This window comes from Branchiostoma floridae, chromosome 11, assembly GCF_000003815.2.
Source record: "Branchiostoma floridae strain S238N-H82 chromosome 11, Bfl_VNyyK, whole genome shotgun sequence".
Classification (NCBI taxonomy): Eukaryota; Metazoa; Chordata; class Leptocardii; order Amphioxiformes; family Branchiostomatidae; genus Branchiostoma; species Branchiostoma floridae.
In genome coordinates, this window is record NC_049989.1 from 21209232 (window position 1) to 21230556 (window position 21325).

The 21325-nt window shown below is 43.7% G+C and overlaps 3 protein-coding genes across 3 annotated transcripts in view; 2 read left to right on the top strand and 1 right to left on the bottom strand.

Annotated features, from left to right (window-relative positions):
- The window catches only part of LOC118425377 (hydroxyacid oxidase 1-like), a 4934-nt gene extending 942 nt beyond the window's left edge, over positions 1-3992 (top strand). The window contains exons 2-3 of the mRNA XM_035834185.1: positions 3396-3547; positions 3736-3992. Of these exons, the coding sequence (XP_035690078.1) occupies positions 3396-3547; positions 3736-3992 (409 nt within the window). The remainder of the gene's footprint in view (positions 1-3395; positions 3548-3735) is intronic.
- A 337-nt stretch (positions 3993-4329) lies between these two features.
- LOC118426289 (hydroxyacid oxidase 1-like) lies at positions 4330-7963 on the top strand. The gene is made up of 5 exons (XM_035835590.1): positions 4330-4462; positions 5268-5359; positions 6061-6219; positions 6761-6830; positions 7542-7963. The coding sequence occupies exons 1-5, from the start codon at positions 4369-4371 to the stop codon at positions 7628-7630; spliced, it is 504 nt and encodes a 167-aa protein (XP_035691483.1). The 5' UTR covers positions 4330-4368; the 3' UTR covers positions 7631-7963.
- Positions 7964-11171: 3208 nt separating this feature from the next.
- LOC118426272 (proprotein convertase subtilisin/kexin type 5-like) overlaps positions 11172-21325 on the bottom strand; it is a 15251-nt gene continuing 5097 nt past the window's right edge. Inside the window, exons 7-12 of the mRNA XM_035835559.1 lie at positions 20878-21027; positions 18859-19482; positions 17691-17804; positions 16861-17047; positions 11950-12171; positions 11172-11332 (exon numbers count right to left, since the gene is read on the bottom strand). Coding sequence (XP_035691452.1) covers positions 11320-11332; positions 11950-12171; positions 16861-17047; positions 17691-17804; positions 18859-19482; positions 20878-21027 — 1310 coding nt within the window. The 3' untranslated portion in view covers positions 11172-11319. The remainder of the gene's footprint in view (positions 11333-11949; positions 12172-16860; positions 17048-17690; positions 17805-18858; positions 19483-20877; positions 21028-21325) is intronic.

Sequence of the window (21325 nt, forward strand, 5' to 3'; positions counted from 1 at the left end):
ATCGGTACAGCGTACCGGTACAAAATCGGTTTTTCTTATGGACCGGTCCAGAAAAACCGGACCTGAAAAAATTGGGTGGACCGGACGTTGGACCGATTATAGAATTGAGAGATTATTTTGTCGGGCATTCACACGTTTTGGCACTTGTAGGTGGAAGAAAATAACAAGAGTGAAGTAGAGTAGAGTTTATTGTAATTTCTACCAAGTTTTACAGCCAATCGTACAGGTGCAGTTAGCGTTGTAGGATTTTAAAACGACAGTGTAAGTCCAATACTTTACCAAACAGATTTCTTTGTAATGAAATCGACCTTTGGTATCAGTCATACTGAATCAGGTCCAGGTTCAGGTCCGGACCTGGACCTGATCCTCTGGACCTGAACCGGACCTGGACCTGAATTTTCTGTACCGGTACCCAGCCCTATTCATGGGTATAATTTATGTATATTTCTATGTATACATTTATAATTTTTCTTTTCTTGAAATATCCCGGTTTGGAAATGTGACGTAGACCTTAACACGGGACCTTTAGCTGCCCTGGTCGCGCGAGGACACCAATGCCCCGGGCTCTGTCCAGCCCGACAAACATGCCAAGATAACCCTGAAGCCTTCAGGCGGTAAGGAGTTATCATTTGTAGGCTGTTTGTGGAAAAGAATAATACAAACGTGTTTGTAAAAATGCCCGCAACTATTCCATTCACGTATTGTGTAGCTTGGTGTCTTTATTTAATATCACAATTTCCCGTTCCTGAAAGCTTCCCGGTCGGGCCCCGGTTTGGAAATGTGACGGCCTTATTTTTGTCGACCTTCATTTAACCTTGATACATTATCACGCGACTTTTAACCCCCTCGGGGTCGCGTGAGGACACTTTAATATACCAAGGCTCTCGCCAGCCCACAAAAATCTTTTTACGATCTCTCGGTTGGTGACAGTCATCTGGACATAAGTTCAGTTCAGTTCAGTTCAGTTTTATTTGAGTCCAACTTGCACGTGCACTGTACAAACAGGCACATGAAATCTGTTGGCCCACAAGGGCGCTGCACATTAAGACCGTATAATGCTAGAAATTACACAGGTAGGATTAAAATCACTTAAAATACAATTTTCAACGAAATTAAGATAGCACATACATTATAAAATCTACTATACTGTACAGCTCTTTGAGTAGAGTTTCAGTGCACGGGGCATGAAAGACTGGGCGTGCCTATTCGTCCTACTGAAAGAGGGGGTTGGTTGTTTAGAACGTCGCAGGCTGTAGTTGCTCTGTGTGGTAGATATAAACTCATGTAGAGGACTGCCATCATCTTTCAGTATGTTTTGAATGGTTCGTAATGTTGCCTGATCTCGCCTCATGGACAGGGAAGGCAAGGACTCTACAGGTATCCCAATGATCTTACATCAACGCTTTTGTATGCCCTCGAGCGAATGGGAAAGGTGATTAGGCAGCCCTCTCCACACTGGACTGGCATACTCTAACAAGGGAGTCCAGACTTCTTAGCTACAGTTAAGTAGTACATTCTTGGACGAGCTTTTGACAGCATATACTGGACGTGTGCGTCCCAAGTCAGATCGGAGGAGATACCGAGAAGTTTGAATGACGTGACACGTTGTATCTGTAGGCCAGCTATTGTCAGATGGGGTGGATTGGGAACACTTTCCTTGTTCCTCGCACTGATTACCATATCTTTGGTTTTCTTAGCATTCACAGAGAGGGAAAAACCTCCACCCCATTCAACAACAGCTTCCACAGCCTTTTGTGACTGACCGGGTAAAGACCCCATCAACAGTTCTGAGTTGGTGAGATCATCAGCATATTTGACAGGCAGTACAGACTGAGACAAACATACATCCAACAAGTTAATGCAGATAACAAACAATAACGGTGACAACAATCCACCCTGTGGCACACCTGACAGTATATCATGCGGCTTTGATAAACAGGAACCCCACTTCACTATTTGTGATCTACCTTCTAAGTAGCTACTGATTAATGTCCATAGTGAATGTCTGATACCCATGTCCGCCAAGGATGACAGTAGTCGGCCATGGTCGATGGTATCGAACGCTCGACTGAAGTCGACGAAAACTGCGTGAATGTCCATCTTGGGTTTGGCATTAAGTGCCTCATGCCAAGACTGTAGGACGTGAATAAGGGCCGTAACAGTAGATCGTTTCGCCATGAACCCATGCTGAGACGGAGCCAGATTCCTTGCAGTGTCCTGTAGTAAGGCGTCTCGCAGAAGCCCCTCGAATACCTTGCTGACGCAGCTCAGCAAGGAGATCTGCCGGTACTCCGCGGGAAAGCTCGGTCTTGCCTTCTTCGGGACTGCTCTAACGAGCGCGACTTTCCAAGGCAAGTTCCATCATAATGAGAACCGAAGGCGCAAGTGATTGGGCGAGGGGGTGGATGTTTTGTGTTGTGGGAGAGCGTAGGTCAGATTCCTTTTTCTCAAGCGGCAAAACGAAGTTCCGTCCACGCTGGAGGAAAGCTTGCTTAGTAGTCACGGTATCACTTTGTGCTACTGTCAGAAGCCAGCCTTATAACTTACGGTATATGTCATGCGGATAAGCACTTAAGGACTATATTACAAGAATCGCAGCACTTAGGGACTTATATATTAGAAGTATCTTAGCTTCCGGCCAAAAAAGTAAAAAGGCCATATTTGTCCACTAGTTATTGGGCCTATCGTTGAGACTCTTGGCTGTTATTGAGGATACTACGTAGATTGACCTTTGGTCCCAAGGTCAAGAAATGCCAGGTCACGCTCTGTCTTGTGCTTTCACCCATGTCTATCTCAAGTTAAGAGTCTGTATGTTGGTTTGGTTCTTTGTTGGTTGGTTGTTCAAAGCTGAAATCCTACACGTAACTAGAAAAGCAACATTTTCCGGAAAATGCAGGATGTTTCCCTCTCAATGATTTTCCTGTTGTCAAGTTACTCGAACAAAAAAAACTATGCCATCAGGCTCGCCCCTGAGACATGGCCACACAGTTGCACAAGGGGTGCAAACTTATCAAACAAGCTGTCTTAGTGTGCTACAAGAGCAAGGGATTCGAGAGTAGGAAGAAGCAGTATTTGCTTGCATTCCCTGTCTAACAGCGGCACCTAGCAGTCATAAAAGGAACTGCATAACAGAAGAAAGGAAGAAAGAAAAGAGACAAAAAAGAAAGGAGAGAAAGAATGAATGAATGAGAGAAAGAAAGAAAGAAAAAGAAAGAAAGAATGAAGAAAATAAGAAAGAGAGAAAAGGGAAGAAAGAGACAGAAAGAGAAAGAAAGAGAATAAGATGAAGGAAGGGAGGAAGGAAAGAAGGAAGCAAAACCCTTTCATATTATTCCTATAAAAAAAAACATAAGAAGCCATGGTCAGTACTAAACCTGCCGTTCCGTCCCGCTCAGATACCGCCTCATCCCGCGCAACCTCCGTGACGTCTCCATCCGGGACACCTCGGTAACGGTCCTGGGCAGCAAGCTGGATATCCCGGTAGCCATTGCGCCAACTGCCATTCACCGATTCGCTCATCCTGATGCGGAGTTGGCGACCGCCAAGGGTAGGTCAGAGGGTTAGAGGACTTTGTGGCCTCCTTCGCAGACTTCGTGCAGGGCTCGCTTTTATTTGATGGGGGGGGGGGGGCATGTCAAGAAGCGATATTGCCATGGTTAAGTGTAACTTTAAGGGATTTTTCAATTTTGATGTCATTGGTGCCGAACGCATTTTGAGAAGTTGTTTTGTATCCAGGTGCCGCCGCCATGAATGCAGGAATGGTGCTGGGTTCCTGGTCTATCCACTCCCTGGAGGAGGTTGCTGCAGCGACACCTGGCGGGATCCACTGGTTCTACATGCTGTTCTACAACGACCGTGGCCACATGAAGCGCCAGCTGGATCGGACAGAGCGCGCGGGCTACTCCGCCATCTTCCTCACCATAGACCAGCCCTTCTTCCCAAACCCTTCCGCCAGAGCTGCGCCTAGATCTTACCCGTTTACTATGAGGTGATTATCAATGTACGTTCATTTATCTATTTATTGATATTGCAGTCAGTGCAATACATGGCAAACCCAGGCACCTTAGCTGATATTGAGTGCCAACGCAGAAAACATAGAAACCATAGCAAGGTGTATTTTTATAGAAGTCTTGCACTATAAATGTAACCTTTTTAGTGAATTTTATTTTTGTTTTCGCACGCTCGCATCAGTTTTTGGGTTCCCAGAGGATGTCATCCATATAATCAAATCAACATGCCCTAAGATTCATACAAAACACATCACTTCCTAATATCCTTTAATAGCTTGTCTTTCTTACTAGGTTTCCTAATATCTTCGAGACCGACCCTCCTCAGGCGTTCGGCACCGCGGAGTACCGACAGAGCCTGATGGAGCTGGTGAGGGAGTACGCCACGTGGGAGGACGTGGAGTGGGTCGTGGGGAACACCAGGCTGCCGGTGGTTCTGAAGGGGGTTCTCTCAGGTAGAAGAAAATAGTGCATTTTTTTATACGTACAGACATGACAGGATTCGAGCATTCTTCCGTTACGCCACATGACCCCACAGTAAGCAAACATCTAAGCCCATGTTGATCTGATTATAAGGATATCAGTTTTGGGCACAAATGCGGCAAATCACAATTAAACACTAGAATATCATCTCTAAGGCATGTATGTGTTGATAGCCTTTAAACTTTTATGCTACAATGTATACATTTTTGTTTGTTTATTTGTTTGTGTGTTAATTGCGATCTGCATTCGACAAACTGCAAGTAATATTTGCTCATCCTGGAGTCCAAGATACGAAATTACAAAAAATTGAATAACATAAAAAAAAGTTAAACATTGGTATCAGTGTGAATGAAGTTAACATAAAGAAATCAACAAAAGTAAACTGAAATCTGATATTAAATCAAAGTTGCAGTGAACCAAGTAGTTTCCACCTCTATGAGCTTTCCATAGCATTTCGTCATTCGATTAAAGTACTGTAATTCCTGATTTTTTCACTGTAATGTTATGTTCACGGTTTTCACGGTGATGTCTGTAACGTGAACTTATCATTACCGATAAAAAATAATTCACAGACTTTTTTCATGCGCACTTGCCTCGACAGTGAAAATTTAGTTCCGAGAACAAGTTCAATTTTCTCAAACCGTGAAAATTTGGTACCGTGAAGATAAAGTGAATTACAGCTTTAGCAAAAAAACAACAACATCGATTTGTTCTTTTATTTAGCTAATCCTTTATGATGAAACTTACCGTTTTGTACCCGCCCCGCATGTGCTGCAGCGGAAGATGCGAAGCTGGCCGTGGACCGTGGAGTGAAGGGCATCTACGTGTCCAACCACGGCGGGAGGGAACTGGACGGGGTGCCGGCAACGGTCAGGAGAAAGTTACACTTTACCTTGTTTTACTACTAACATACGATAGTGCAATGCCATAATAGTGTAACAGTGGGGTTCGAGCGCCGCCAAACCGACTACAGTATACCAAACGGGTCTAACCCTTTTGGTTTAGCGGTTAGCGCGCTGGGGTTGAGAGCTGGCGGCCCGGGTTTGGCCCGGGAGCCAGGAGACAGCTGTTTCTACCCGCCTCTTACTTTGGTTCCCACGCCGACCCTGTGAGTCACAGGCTACAGATGTGCCACACAGGGATATCGAACTCGAAGATTCGAGGACGAATCTTAAAAAAGAAAAGGGGGAGTAGTGTAACAGTGGAGGTTCAAGCGCCGCCAAACTGACCATGTCAAACGTCGACTCGACTCTTATAATTATCATAAGTCATAGTTTGACCAGAGTTAATGTATGTCTGGTTTTAGTTTAACATGACGGCATAAGATTCATTTTCTCCTTCATTCCTCGAAAATATTAGACATACAGCTTGACCTTGTATCCTATTGGATATCCGAAACTGTCCTCAGCATTCATATATAATTAGGGTTTAAAAAAGCTAGTTCTTTCAGATTTCTTCAGTGTCACTGACGAAAGATAGTGGATGCTTCAGTGACCGTTTCCAAAATAATACCCAGTTGCTTGAGTAACTGCTTCCTGGCGCACTTTTAATATTTCCCCTTTCCCGCCAGATTGACGTCTTGCCGCACATCGTCCGCGCGGTTGACGGTGAGGCGGAGGTTTACCTGGACGGAGGGGTCCGGACTGGGACGGACGTGCTGAAGGCCTTGGCGCTGGGGGCCAGATGTGTGTTCATCGACAGGCCTGTTCTCTGGGGTCTGGCCCACAATGTGAGTCCGATCTTCAAGGTTAGATCTTATGAAAAGTGAGGCTGACGTCACATTACCCTACCGGGGCCCAGTAGGGCTGTTTTTGGATACGAAAAATAGAATTGTGTACGTAAAATTGTACACAAATAATACCCACGACGGCACGACTATATTCTCTTTAGGTTTTGTGCATTTTGGTGTCTTTTTTATCATACTTTTCGTTCCCGATCCCGAAAGCTGCCCGACGGAGCCCCGGCTTGGAAATGTGGTGTAGGCCTAACGAAGTATGTGTTATACAAAAACCACCGCTGTCACCAAATGTTATATAGAGTTTGTGTGCTAGCTAGAGAGATAGGGAGATGACAGTCCACACTCGCTGTGTTTCTGACCAGACTCTTCTGAGGACCTGGGGAGGTCCAGCCTTTATTGTTCTCAATTAATCAACTCCAGATGCACTCAGCACCAAGCAGATGCACATTGCTCCAAATGTAAGGATCCTTCAGAGTTTATTTAGTACAAGATGTTAAATTCTTTATTTTTCATTTTTTTTGTTTCTCTTTAGGGTGCAGAAGGAGTCCAGCAGGTTCTACAGATTCTTACACAGGAACTCAGCCAAGCCATGGCCAGGGCAGGTATGTGTATACGTGGATAATCCTTGTTAGGCTTAGGTCACATTTCCAAAGCGGGGCCCGGCCGGACAGCTTTCGAGAGCGAAAAGAATGATATTAGATACATCACAATACACAAAATGTCAAAATAAGACTCGTGGGCATAATTTAGGTGCCCATTTGGTAGCTAAACACACTCCTAAGCCGGCTCACTCCTCTGGCAGCTTTTGATACTATCTTATGCTACCGCAGGATCTGCTTGGAGATTAGCATGTGTAGTCACTATGTGTGTCTTTTCTATTAGAACTCATTCCTACATCAGTATCTGAGCATAAATCACCAGATATGATCTCGTAATCACTTTATTTTATTTTTTATATATATTATGACGTGGTTTTAGAGCACATTTGTAATATGATTGTTTCATGGAATAAAGTGACTCTTTTTACACAACCACAGCTTTATTTTCACTGACGTTTGGGTGACCGTCTGTCACCTTCTTCAGGTCAATACTGACTGGTTCACGTATGTAAATAACTTACGTTTGTGACCGCATCTGTAAGCAGCGACACCTGTCCTGCAGTACAATGTGAACTAGTCAGAGTTGCTCCGAGGAAGGTGACAGACGGTCACCGATACGTCGGTGAAAATAAAGCAGTGGTTCTGTAAAAAGAGTCTCTTTATTCAGTGACATACCAACCCGATGGTTCACGGATGGTCATTTAATGTTTTCAGGCTGTGCGAAGATATCCGACATCCAACCGTCTCTTGTTGTGCACCAGTCGTATTATGGCATACCAACTGTCAAAGCATCGTCTGTGTAACACACTAACTCTACTGTCCGGGGCTGTAACTGGCCCCTCCTCTAGGAGGCCGGCGGATGTCGGACGGGCTGCTATAAGCGAAATTTAATCAGGCTAGTCAAAGAAGGGCCGGCGTCAGATTAAAACTAAGGTCACAACAGGCCTTCTTTTTTGTTCGTACGTTGTTTGGGAGGCCAAGTCCGCCACGTTTGTTTAAAAATGTGGGGAAGTACCAAGGAAGGACTAACAACTTCAGCTAAGGGCACAACCCGCCGTACGTGCAATTTGTCCGTACGTTTTTCTTTTGGAGGCCATGGCCACGTCCGCCACTTATTTCTGAAAACGTTCAAGCTGTACAGGACAGGCGCGTCGCCTGTACTGGCACGTACGGGGGGCCAATCCGCAGCCCGATGGCACACAAAGTTTTGAATGCACGCAAAGTTCTACGGCGTGTCTGCGTGCTCCAAAATCCGTCAGATTCCCTACGAGTTCGTACGGAGGAGGTACTTACCACTTACGGCTCCCAAAAGATTGCCCACGTTTTGGTACGTACACAGCACGTATTTGCACGTACGGCGGGTTGTGCCCTTAGCTTTACGGATCCCTAAAGATTGCCCAAGATTTTGCACGTTAAGACAGCACGCAGTTGTGCGTACGGCGGGTTGTAACCTTAGCTTAGCAAAAGGAGAAAGCCCTTTTTCCAACTTATTCATTCAAGAACACAATGATACAACATTAAAAAAAGTGTGTAGCAATTACAGAAATACATGTAACAAGCCATGTAACAGTCCTGCATGGCATTTTGGTATCATTAATAGAGGGTAACAGTCCTGTACGGGCCTATGGTAACTGTCAGTTAACCTACGTATGACATTAACACTGAGTAAAGGTCCTGTGTGGAAATATGCTAACCTAAACTTTAGCACATCATCTCACAAATAAAGTGACTCCCCAGCTAATCTCCAAGAAGATGTATTTTTTTCTGTCTAGTTTAACGACAGGGGGGGCGTGAACTAGAAATATTATAAAACGGACATAGAATATACAGTACAGTGGATCATGCAGAAACACTTGGACACATGGGATACTGGCCTGACATGCTCTTCAGTACAAACCTAGTTAAGAGTTAAGGTACTGTATGTTACCGGGTTTGCACAAGCAAATTGGATTGGGCACATCTGCTTGGAGACCATACGTGATCTTAATCTCTGGCGGAAACAAGTTTATCGGTATAACTAGAATAAGATGTTGAAATTACTTTGATGTGTTTGATGCAATTCATGTCGGACGAATTGTAAAAAAAGACTTATATACCCTAACTTTTTAAGGACGAAACTCGAAGACACTACTTTTTAAAGGACTTGTGATACTTATCCGCTATAGAAGTCGATAGCTTTTTTGATTGTAATGTAATAAGTATATGTTTAAAGAATTACGTTGCTCTGTTCCGAAGCTACTGCTTCACCAAAATAAACATACAACTAACAGCATTTGATACTACGACTGCTTTATTTTCTTCCCAGATGTTAACATGAGTTAGACTTGAGTCACACTTTCTTGTTGTTGTCAATCGCCATCTTAATTGCAACACCAGTACCTAACATCGAACGGTTTACATGATGTCACATATACAATCACATTTCTTCCGACATTTATAGATATGTTCACAATTAAACTCTCTGTGCTCTTAAAAATAAGTCATAGGACCTTTTTCCCCACCCCCTTTTTCACCTAGCCTAGGTACCATCCGGGTAGGGGTAGTAGTTAGCTCCTATCATATGTTTGCTTCTGCTTCAGTGCAGTGTAGGATCGACTGTATATAGTTTATGCTAAATATCAGAGCGAAAAGCGACTGTATATAGTGTACAAAAAACGCCGGAGCGAACTACTTTCCGGATGGTACCCAGGCTACTATTTCACCATGATAAAATCCAAAAATCCAATTTTGAAAAGCCTGTCGAAATGGAACATTGGAGTAACTTGTCTAAATCGAGTGCTGAAAAGGCATAAACTGGCGGAAAGTCTAACTCTGTGATAACATGTAAAAAGCATGTTTGTGATAGTTTTTTTTTTATTTTCTGAGCGGGAAAAACTGTCTGCAGATAAGGTAGCACGATGCACCCAATAAAATGGTTAACAACACCCAAAAAACTAATCAAGATGATGATAGTGTTCATAATAAGGAAGAAGAAGAAGCAGCATGTAGTTTAGAAGATCGACTATAACAAGCACTCATTTAGACATTTCACAAAGGCAGAAAAGAAAAAGGTCTGGGTAGTGTTAGAAAGAAAAGCAAACACTATTGCAAATTTTGAGTCAAACGCCGACTCAAATGAGCGTTTCTAAGTTATACGGAAATACCAGATTTTTTTTATATTGCTAAACTTATCATAATCACCATTTAGCTATGCTATATCCGCTATATGACTATTCAATTTTAACCCATCTGACACAAGTGGTTAACAAGTATTTGCGCCACCATTTTACATTGACTTACTTTCACTTTCTTAATACGTAAGTATCCAAATATCTGTATCCTAAAATAAGATTTTCTTCATACTTTTTTTTATCTGCCTAATTGTTTTAGTCATTTGACTGCCTCGTAAAGCTTTTTAAAGGTATTCCGACTACGTCAGGCCTACGTCACATTTCCAACCCGGGGCCCGGTCGGGCAGCTTTCGGGAACGAAAAGTATGGTATAAAAGACCACAAACTACACAAGACGTAAAGAGAATAGTCGTGGGCATTGCTGGCGTATATTACGTATACATTTCTATGTTAAGCTTCCACAAAGATCCCGGCCGGGCCCCGGTTTGGAAACGTGACGATAGCCTTAGGCTTAGGTCACATTTCCAAACCGGGGCCTGGCCGGGATGTTTTAAGAAACGAAAAATTAAAATGTATACCTAGAAATATACACAAATCATGCCCACGAATCTTATTTTGACATTTTGTGTATTTTGATGTCTTTTATGTCATTCCTTTCGCTCTCGAAAGCTGCCCGGCCGGGCCCCTTTTTTGAAATGTGACCTAAGCCTTAGCAAGGAAGTGTGACGGAAGTCGGTTATGCAAGGACAATCTTACAGCAGGATTGACGCAGCCGCAGAATACAACAGTAGATTAGCTTATATTTTCGACTTGTAGCAGGAAAATGTAAGAAACATTTTATATTGGTGAGACAGTGTAAGGTGCAGACGTTCAGATTAAGCAAAAACAAGGTTTTGGTTCATTTTTTAGGCCTTTGCTGGCCCCTAATTTGAAGTGGCCAGTCCCCAAATTGACGTCATGAGAAGCCGAGATGGCGGCATATTTGAGGGCTGCGGTAACTTTCACTGGTCGGAATTTTTAAAAATCAGACTGTTGCTGTGTGGGATGAGTCCTTATACCCCCCTCACATTAGGCGCGATTCGATCGAACGACGAGTCTGCGAGCTCTAAATTACATGACCCTGACGGGAAGGGGGAACTCTGCAATTTCTTCGTCGGCATCAAGGTCATGCCTCCTCGTAAATTAGAGCTCGCAGACTCGTCGTCCGATCGAATCGCGCCTAATGTGAGGGGGGTATAATGACCTGGAATGTTCACGGATGACATTATGACACCCTGAACTTGCCTATTTTTACATTATTGCCAATACAGATTTCCATTGGTGTTCACTGTCCAGCGTAGTACATAAGAAGCGGGTCCGGCCTAGATCCATGCTGTTGGACTTCACTCGGCACTCCTGTAAGCACGATAAGATCATAAATAACATTATAACATATGAAACAACCAAGCTCACACGTAGCACTACAGTAGAAGCCAGTTAATTGCACATCGGATTAACGCACACTTCTGTTAACTGCACGGAATCCCAAAATCCCAAACCGGTGCGGTCCAGCTAGATAACCTCGCATTATTGCACCAGCCGGATAATTGCACGAAATTCACTGGCAAATAGGCCGTGCAATTAAGCAGCTTCTACTGTACTTCACCTTTATCCGCAGGGAAATCAACCGTCACCTGTTATGTCAGCCCTTCCTTAAACTAGAAAGGTAATATTTGCAAGCAAATACAGAAGTTTACCTTCACATGTTGTAGTCTAACACTGGCAACTGTTTTGTTCATTCTTATTTGAACACATTTCTAAATGTAGTGACCAGAGCCCCTCTAGATCTGACATTTGGTACATTATATGTAACCGAACACCACATGGTGCCTGCTACTTTACCGGTTACCATGGTGACAGCCGTCTGGTCCATGTCGTTGACTTTATTTGTGCGGAAAAGAAGAAGAAGAAGCAAAGCAAAAACAATATGTTCCCTTCTGTGAATGTAACATAATAAATAAATCAAAGCTTACTTCTGGCATACATAATACAGATTAGTAGCTGTGCAGACGAGATCGTTCCAGTCATCCCTGTACGGGATAATCATCGCACACCGCTCATGCTCGCCGTTTGGTTCACCCGGTTTCCAGTTGTTCCACCCGAGAGGAGTGTTGTCCTCCCACGTCCACCTATCATCAGAGGTGTCCTCCCACTCGGCGCTATCCCTCTGAAGATCGTTCAGGCCGATCCAGTACCTTCCGAAAATAATGAATGAAGACCTTTAATTATTGCACATTTGTGCCACACCGGGCTAAGTACAGGTCACAACAAGACATGTTGAAAAGATACAGTTAACAGGTACAAAATGAGGCCATAGCTGGATAACTTTAACTTCTCCTCGCTTTTCTGTTATAGTGGAGATAAAAGAGCAGATAAGTTTTATGATCGATGGTTTGTCTAGCTGCATTAGGAATATGAATTTTTCTACAGAACTTAGTCGTATGAAAGAAGGAAATTGGTTTTGTATAACCTTATACAGTTGATTTTTCTATACGGCATACAATCTACACTCTACTACAAAATGACATTCGTCCTCTATTCTATCTAGATTACAATTTTTGCATAGTGTTTGTTCCAGAGGGTTGCGGGTATGTCTTCCTGTTTCAATATGCAGTTTCTGGCAGCTAATCCTTACCGTAAACATCTATGCTCCATGAGATACACAAGATTCCAGAAACCAGAAAACACAAGCACAGAAGGAAGAGAAGAAATCTGCAGTAACGGACCACATAGGAATAACTACGCCATTGACTGGGAGGGGGCCAAAGTCATAGACAGGGAAGACAACAGGCGGTTCCGGTGGATCAAGGAGGTAGTCTGGATAAGAAAGTCAACCCCAGTGATGAACCGGGACGAGTGGGGATACAGCACTGGGAAAGTAGTCATATGTAGGACACACAGAGGAGCTCGTTTAGAGCAGATTGAAAGATTGGCAGAGAATGATCTATCTGACATCCAACCTCAGCTGCTCATTCTTCACGTTGGGACGAACAACCTTCATGAAGACATTTCTTCCATAACGAGAAAATTCGAGACCCTGGGCAACAGTATGTCCGGAAACTCGACTCAACTCTGCTTCTCCAGTTTGGCAGTCAGAGACGGGTCTACTGTGAAAGTGAGCAAAGTTAACCAATATCTAGCTTCCTTGTGTGCTAGGAAAGGGTGGGGGTTTTTGGACAACAAAGACATTGAGCTGCACCACTTGTACGATGGAGTCCATCTCACCGCGAAAGGAACAGCTCTTCTAGCCACCCATCTTAACGACTACATCCGGCAGGGTTTTCAGGAGGATGTATTCAACAGGAGAGGCCGATGGAGCGAAGTCCAAAGGAGACTAGTGCAACTCAGTCGGAAGAGTTACTGACTCAGCAGACAGACACAGACTCCTGCCTAAACGATAATAATAACGATGAAAGATTGTCAATTGGGAACATTTCTCTTAGTAGTAGAACTCTGAGATCGGTTAGCTCTTCTGCAGCGCCCCCGCTACATAGGGATGACAATAGCAAAGATCGTAAGGAATTGCATAAAGTAGATAGCGCAAGCCAAATCAAAGTTTTATACATGAATGGTCGTAGTATCAAATCTGTTAACAGTCGGCGAAATAAATTAGTGCTGTTCCAAAACCTTGTTGAATCAAATCAGCCTTCTTTAGTGGCAGTAACTGAAACTTGGCTAACCCCAAGTATCAAAGACGACGAATTGCTTCCCAAGCGCTACCTGCTTTATCGCAAAGATCGTTGTACTGTCATTCCCGGCAAAATCGGCGGGGGCATTCTCTTAGCTGTCAATGGCAATATTCTGTCAAGAAGGAGGTCTGATATTGAACCTGTTGACGAAATCTTGGTCTGCGAAATGCTGACAGAAAAACAGGGGAAAATCGGTATCATCTTGTTTTATAGACCCCCTAATGGGGACTTACTGGCATTTACTAATAACCTCCAACATACATTGCGTTTGGCCGACCAAGAATACAACAAGGTGGTCTTATTAGGTGATTTGAATCTCCCTAATATCGATTGGTGTAGTTTGATAGGCAATTCTACTACAGAAAACCAGTTTTGTGACGTTTTGAATGATTTCTCACTAACACAGGTTAATAATGTTACTTCTAACAGTCATAACCATCTTTTGGATGTGATTCTGACTAACGTTCCTGAAAAATGTTCCAAAGTTGAAAAAGTATCATCTGATTTTCCTACTGATCACACTATTCTACAGTTTGACCTGAATTTTCGTACGGTATTCCGTCAATCAAACATGAAAAGACATGTCTACCAGTATAAAAAATGCAACTTTGATAACCTACGACAAAGTCTCAGAGACACTCTCGATTCTCAAGGCTTTGTAGAATCTGATAGCATTGATGACTGTTGGGATACGTGGTTACAATGTTTGTGTGGCTTGGTTGAAAACCATGTACCAAAAGCTAAAATAAAAAATTCTTATTCCATGCCATGGTGTGATGGTGATGTCTACCATCTTAGAAATAAGAAGTTGACTGCATGGCGAAGGGCAAAGAAAACTAATCGCCCAGCCCACTGGCATAAGTTCCGGAAACTTAGAAATGGTCTACAAAAACTTATTCATTACAAGTACAAACTGTTTCTTGAGAACTTGGGATCCTTGGTCAATAATAATCCTAAGAAATTTTGGACTTTCTTTAAAAATAAAACAAAATCACATTGCTTGCCACAAATTCTGAAATACAAACATTATCAAGGAACGACACCTACTGATAAAGCAAATCTGTTTAACAAGTTCTTCTTCTCTGTTTTTACTACCCCTGTAGTAAATCAGCCTCTCCCTGAGATCAGTGCTTGGAGACATCCCTTCCTCGGCAACATAGACTTTACAATCAAGGAAGTTCTAGATGTCTTGCTTACCTTAGATTGTACAAAAGCTATTGGCCCTGACTCTATATCCCCAGTGATCCTACGCGAGGGTGCACACGTATTAGCTCCTCAACTTACTGCCATCTTCAACAAAAGTATTCAATCGGGCATAGTTCCAGCTAAATGGAAAGAAGCCAACGTCTGTCCCGTCTTTAAGAAAGGCAGTAAAGACTCTGTTGAAAACTATCGACCCATTTCCTTACTCAGTGTAGTAAGTAAGGTTATGGAACGTTGCATTTTTAACCGTATTTTCCCTCACCTTCAAGACCAAATTCACCCACTACAACATGGCTTTATTAAAGGAAAATCTACTACTACCCAACTATTGGAAACCTTTCAAACCGTCGGGACAACTTTGGATCACAGTGGCCAGATAGATATAATTTACCTCGACTTTTCCAAAGCTTTTGACAGCATTCCACATCACCTTCTTGTACACAAACTTAAAACATTTGGATTCCACTCGAATCTCCTAAATTGGTTCTCTGATTATCTGTCTAATAGAAGACAACGAGTAGTCATTGAAGGAGTTTCTTCAGACTGGCTTCCTGTAATATCCGGAGTCCCACAAGGTTCCATTTTGGGACCTCTACTTTTTTTACTTTATATTAATGACCTGCCCTCTACTATAGAATGTCCCATGGCCCTTTATGCTGATGACTCAAAATGTTACAAGCAAATTTCATCACCAGCTGATTGTATTTCCCTTCAGCATGATATTGACAACATGGTCGAATGGAGTGTCACATGGATGATGAAATTTAATACCTCTAAATGTAACGTGCTCACTATCTGTAGGTCTAAAACACCAGTGCTCTATGACTACGAAATTGAGGGACAAGTGCTCTCATCAGTTACGGAATTTAATGACCTAGGTGTAACTATGTCCAACTGCCTATCTTTTAAGAGTCATATAAAAAACATCACAGCTAGTGCCAACTCGACCCTCGGCTTTATTAAGAGATCTGTTGGTTACCATGCCCCTGCAAATGTTAAGAAAATCCTATATATTACACTAGTTAGGCCCAAACTCGAATATTGCTCGTTGATATGGTCCCCCCACACTCATAACTTAATTACTTCCCTTGAAAAAGTCCAGAGACGTGCTACGAAATACATTCTCAACAACCATACAACTGATTACAGGGATAGATTGATCTACTGCCAACTCTTACCTCTATCTTACCGCAGAGAATTATTAGACTTATCCTTCCTATTTAAATGTTTCTTGGGACAATACGGTATCGACATTCATCAATATATAAGTTTTCCACTCACATCCCTAAGATCCAACTCACAAGCCAAGCTCCAGCCCCAAAAATGTCTCACCACTACGTTTAAAAACTATTTCTTCCAAAGAATCGTTCACATCTGGAACGCTTTACCCCTCAACATTAGAACTCTAAAACTTTCCCCAGTTGTTACAATTAATACCTTTAAGAAAGCAATCCTAGCTCACTATCTCTCTCTTACCAACGACAGATTTAACTCCAACGATGTATGTACTTGGGTCACCCACTGTCAGTGTCCCAGTTGTACACCTTTCTAGATATTTCATATTTCATCTTACCATTATTTCTATGATTTATTTCTTTATATTTGTAATCATTGTATATTTGCTTTTATTGTCGTTGACACAATCATTATTATTTGATTGTACAATTGTTATTATTTGTTATCATTATGATTATTTTTCTATTATTGTATAATTTAGTTGCACGGGAGGCAACTAGTAAAGGTTGTTGCCTGTTTTTGCCTCCCTACCATTTTGTAAACACATATGGTGAAGTCCAAATAAATAAATAAAAAAAACTTCGCCACGTTTGAGATTGTGTTCTCGCCGCAAAAGCGCCTCCTATATCGGCAACATATAGGGGCAAGAAGCAGAACTCCAGTCAGAAGCTCTAAGGAAGGTGTCTACATATTAAGCATAAGCATAATACATTCTGGTTGACGTGTACAGGAATTCTCCTACATCCGATCCAGTACCTGCCGCCAGGTCTTTGACTACTACTGATGAGGTTGGCGATGAAGGTGTTTGTTGCTTCGTCCTTAGGCATGGCGAGTAGAGAATTATGTGTCGCCGCACATCTTCCTCTGGCTCGTAGGTAGTCCCCCGATGACTCTCCGAGATGGAAGCATTCTGTGCCATGGCTAGCCCAGGCTGCTGGGCAAGCTATGAATGAAACAATAATAGTTTTGGATGGTATAACAATGAAATCACAATGGTCGTAGAATGTCTAAGTTTGTCTTGATAATGGGGGACATTCCTCTAAGACAAAAACAAAACACTATTATGCATGAAGCATGGTGTAGCCAAAAATTGCTTACAAGTTAGGGGTCCTGACCTTTGAAATATTACCCATGGTGCATTTGCTGCATTTGCGCAGTTGGAACCATGCACCTCCTTATGGTAAAGGGCTTTCCGATGCAATACATAGTTAAGCCATGCAAAAACAATCACTTAAAACCATTTGATTTTCGCGCAATGTGACAGGGGTATAATACCCCCCTCCCATTAGGCGAAAATCGATCGGACGACGATTCTGCGGCAATCGCCCTAGCCTCGCTCATGATAATAACTTTATTGCACAACAATTGTAAAAGGTACAAAGTATGGGTTATATGTGACAGGGATGGTTTTCAGTTGAAAAATGCGCGCAACCCTCTGTCGATCTTAAATAAGGCCGATCTTCCATCCATACGCCAAAAGATCGTGGATGATGTGAGGGGGGTATAAGCACGGTGCACTCGCGATTGACTGCTCAACTCAAATGCTGGTCCCTCCCGTTATGATTACATACAGCTACAGGACTCACCTAGTTGACATCTGTCGCCCGTGTACTGGCCCTGACAGGCGCAGGTGAACGAGTCAACGCCGTCGGTGCAGACTCCGTTGTTTTCACAAGGGTTGGGGGAGCACTGGTCCCAGTCTGTGGGCATAACATACATTGACATAATTCCACCAGGTGCCATTATACCGCCACCAAAAAAACGTTGTTATAGAGGCCTTCTCATGATTGTCTTCAACACCTAAATATCTGAATTGTATTAAATTTAAGATATCTAACATTCGGTGTTCAAGACAATCTTGGGAAGACCTCTTTACTAACGTTTTTTGAGGTGGCGGTATAATGGCACCTGGAGGAATTATGATAGTCGATGTTACACACAGTAGAACAACATTGTCAACCTTAGAGATTTCATGGTAAAAACTTTGAAGCAAATCTATACTGGTTTCACCAAAAAGTAGTTACTCAAGCTGGTGTGTTACGCCGAACGGCGGTTATACCGGCTATATAGATACAGATACAGATATAGATACAGAACTGGATATGGTTGTGGAAACGGTCAGACGTTTCATCCGGCACCCGCCAGTTTTCGTCAGTGACACTGAGTAACTACTTTTTGGTGTATCTTATTACCTGGATGACTAACCTACATCGACGTATACAGTGGAAGCCAGTTAATTGCACGTCGGATAAACGCACACTTTGGTCAATTGCACGGAATCCCCAAATCCCGAGGCGGTGCGGTCCAACTGGGCAACTTCGCATTATCGCACACGCCGGACAATTGCACGGAATACGTTGGCAAATTAGGTGTGCAATTAAGCGGCTTCCACTGTACTAGTTTTAAATCTGCATCATTTTCGGAATGGCCCCATAGTCCACGCAAAGAATGGGGGAGGGGTATACAGAGAAAGGAGATAGGAAAAGAGACAGAGAGATTGAAAAAGAAGAGAAAGGGAACGAGGGAGAGGGACAAAGAGAGGGGGGGGAGAGAGAGAGAGCGAGAGTGAGAGAAAGAGAATAGGATAGAGAAAGGGAAAGAGAGCTGGCAACAGTCAAAGAAATAAAGTGACAGAGACAGAGAGAGAGAGAAAAGCAAAGAGATTAGAATACAGGGGATACAGAAAGATAGAAAGCAAGAAAAACGGCATTTTTTTTCATTTACAAGTTAAGTAAAGTAGACGTAACCAATCACCATAACACTCTGTAGCTCCTTCTTCGCTGGTGTATCCTTCAGCACAAGCCTCACAGCCGCTGGACCCGGCATCCGCGCTGTACTGCCCTGCGGGACAGTCGTTACAGCGTGTGGCCGCTCCAACTCTGCTGAACTGTCCGGCTGGACAATCCTGGCAGCTTGTGGACCCGGTACTTGCGCTGTACTGCCCAGGCTGACAGACCTGACAGCTGCTGGACCCGGCATCCGCGCTGTACTGCCCTGCGGGACAGTCGTCACAGCTACTGGCCCCTCCCATTGCGCTGAACTGTCCGGCTGGACAATCCTGGCAGCTCGTGGACCCGGCACTTGCGCTGTACTGCCCTGCCGGACAGACCTGACAGCTGCTGGACCCGCTGCTGGAGCTGTACTGTCCGGAAGGACAAGCTGTGCAGGTGCTGGCCCCGCTGTTCGCGCTGTACTTCCCAGCGGGACAGTCCTGACAGTACTGTGATCCCGGGCTGCTGAACTGGCCGGCTGCACATTCCAGACAGCTGGTCCTCTCCGGGCTGCTGTGGGTCCCCGCTGGGCAAATTTCCTCCATCTCGTCTCCTCTCACACACTTATGACCAGGCTGGCACTGGTCACATCTGAACCCACCTTCGTCTGCACAAAAGGGGGTTAACTAATTAATTTTCGATCCAGCTTAGCTCACTGAAAAATAGTTCTTCCACTGGTCATGGTAGAGAAGCGAGCCGCTACGTAGTTTTTACAGGTTAATCGTACGGGAAAATTACCCTCTTTTCTATAAGCTCACTGAAAAATAAGTCGTCCTTATTAGGGACTGTAACCTGGAATCCAGTCTCCTTGTGGCACGGTCTACCGTAGTTAGTAACTAGGCTCTCAACGGGCCACTATAGCTGCTCTCAGTCGCCGGTGCTTGTAATCGTTCACACCCGGTACTGGTATCATTTTCGCGTGGTAGGACCTACCAGTGGGAGATAATTAGGCACGATCTAGACACAGTTTTTTCCGATATCGACAGCTTTTTTTCAGCGTCTAGATGGAATTGCAATATCGCCATAAAGATATCGGGAAAATTTCTCCCGAAAGGTCCGGAGCATTTGCCCGATAGCTTAGCAGGGGTAGATGCGTCCCGACTTCGGGAGGGTTCATTTAGCATATAACCAGCATATAAAGCAATTTTGAAAATCGCGCGATGTGTTTGACTGCAAGCGCCACGGGTGTCCCACCCCCTACGTTCCAGATCCCTCCCGACACCTCCACAGATATCGGTAAAAACTGTGTCTAGATTGGGCCTTATTAGGCCACAAGGATGTAGATGGCAAATTTAACTCCCGCCGTGCAAAACTCCTACCGGGTGTGAAAAATTACCCCGGCGGCGAAAGACTCTACTGTTCCCAAGGTAGCCTGGCCACGGTAGCCTGGATTCCAGGTTATAGGGACTGCAGCACTTTGCGTGCATGTCGGATAGAACCGAATTCACGGCTTCTTGTCTCTCATTCTATTTACCATCGTGTTTAGGTAGTGTGTGTAGTCTAGACCAACTACATGTAGCTTCATTCATAATTGGGATAGGACCAATTGAGTAAGGAGGTTCATGATTAGTATGATGCTAAACTTTCTTCGAACAAAAAGCTATACAAGCAGCAAATTTTCAACGACCACCGTCGCCTGCTCCAGAATCAATACTAACGACTTCAGAACGTAAACTCGCGAGAGTTACAGACACGTGATCATGTGTGTATGTATACCTCAGTGTGTTGGAAGAAAGTTGTAGCATTGTACTGTAATTATCACGATCAAAGATGATCTTTTATGATAATTTGAGGTTCGTGCTTACTTTATTGATATGGAAAATGAATTAAAAGCTAAACAATGGTACATAGCGCCAGATTAGAATTGTATTTGAGCGCACATACAAAATAGCCTGTGTTTACACAATCTCTCGCTGGCTGGGGTTAATGACCCCCAGCGGCGGCAATTGTAGTGCCGGCCGCTAGGAGCGCGATTTTAGTCAGGCTAACAAATACAACACACCTTGTGCAACAGCCTTTTGGCCCGGGCTGCAGCCTTCCAAGCATCCACCATCGGAAGTGGTGTACCGGCAGACACTACAGTCGCCGCTGTTAGGCCCTGTGCAAACTCGTGTCCCCCTGCCACTCACGTCTTCGCAGAGGGTACTGCACACTAGAAAATATCAAGAAAAATTATTGTCAAACGGACGCACACTATACTGAGGCGTCGCCAAAAATCATGACAATCCGTCAACACTTTCTTGTCTTATAGAAATTGCTTAACTTTCTTTCCAACACTGAATTAGTATATAGGGACTTACCCTAAATTTTCGGTCGAACTCCATCAACCTTGTTCACAGAATGACGCTATCTCCAGCAGTGACGTCAGGAACACACCACTTTTGCAGGAGGGGGTCATAAGTATCAGAAAGTCTATGTCGCCCCGGCCCCCGTCTCTGTTGAGCGTATGC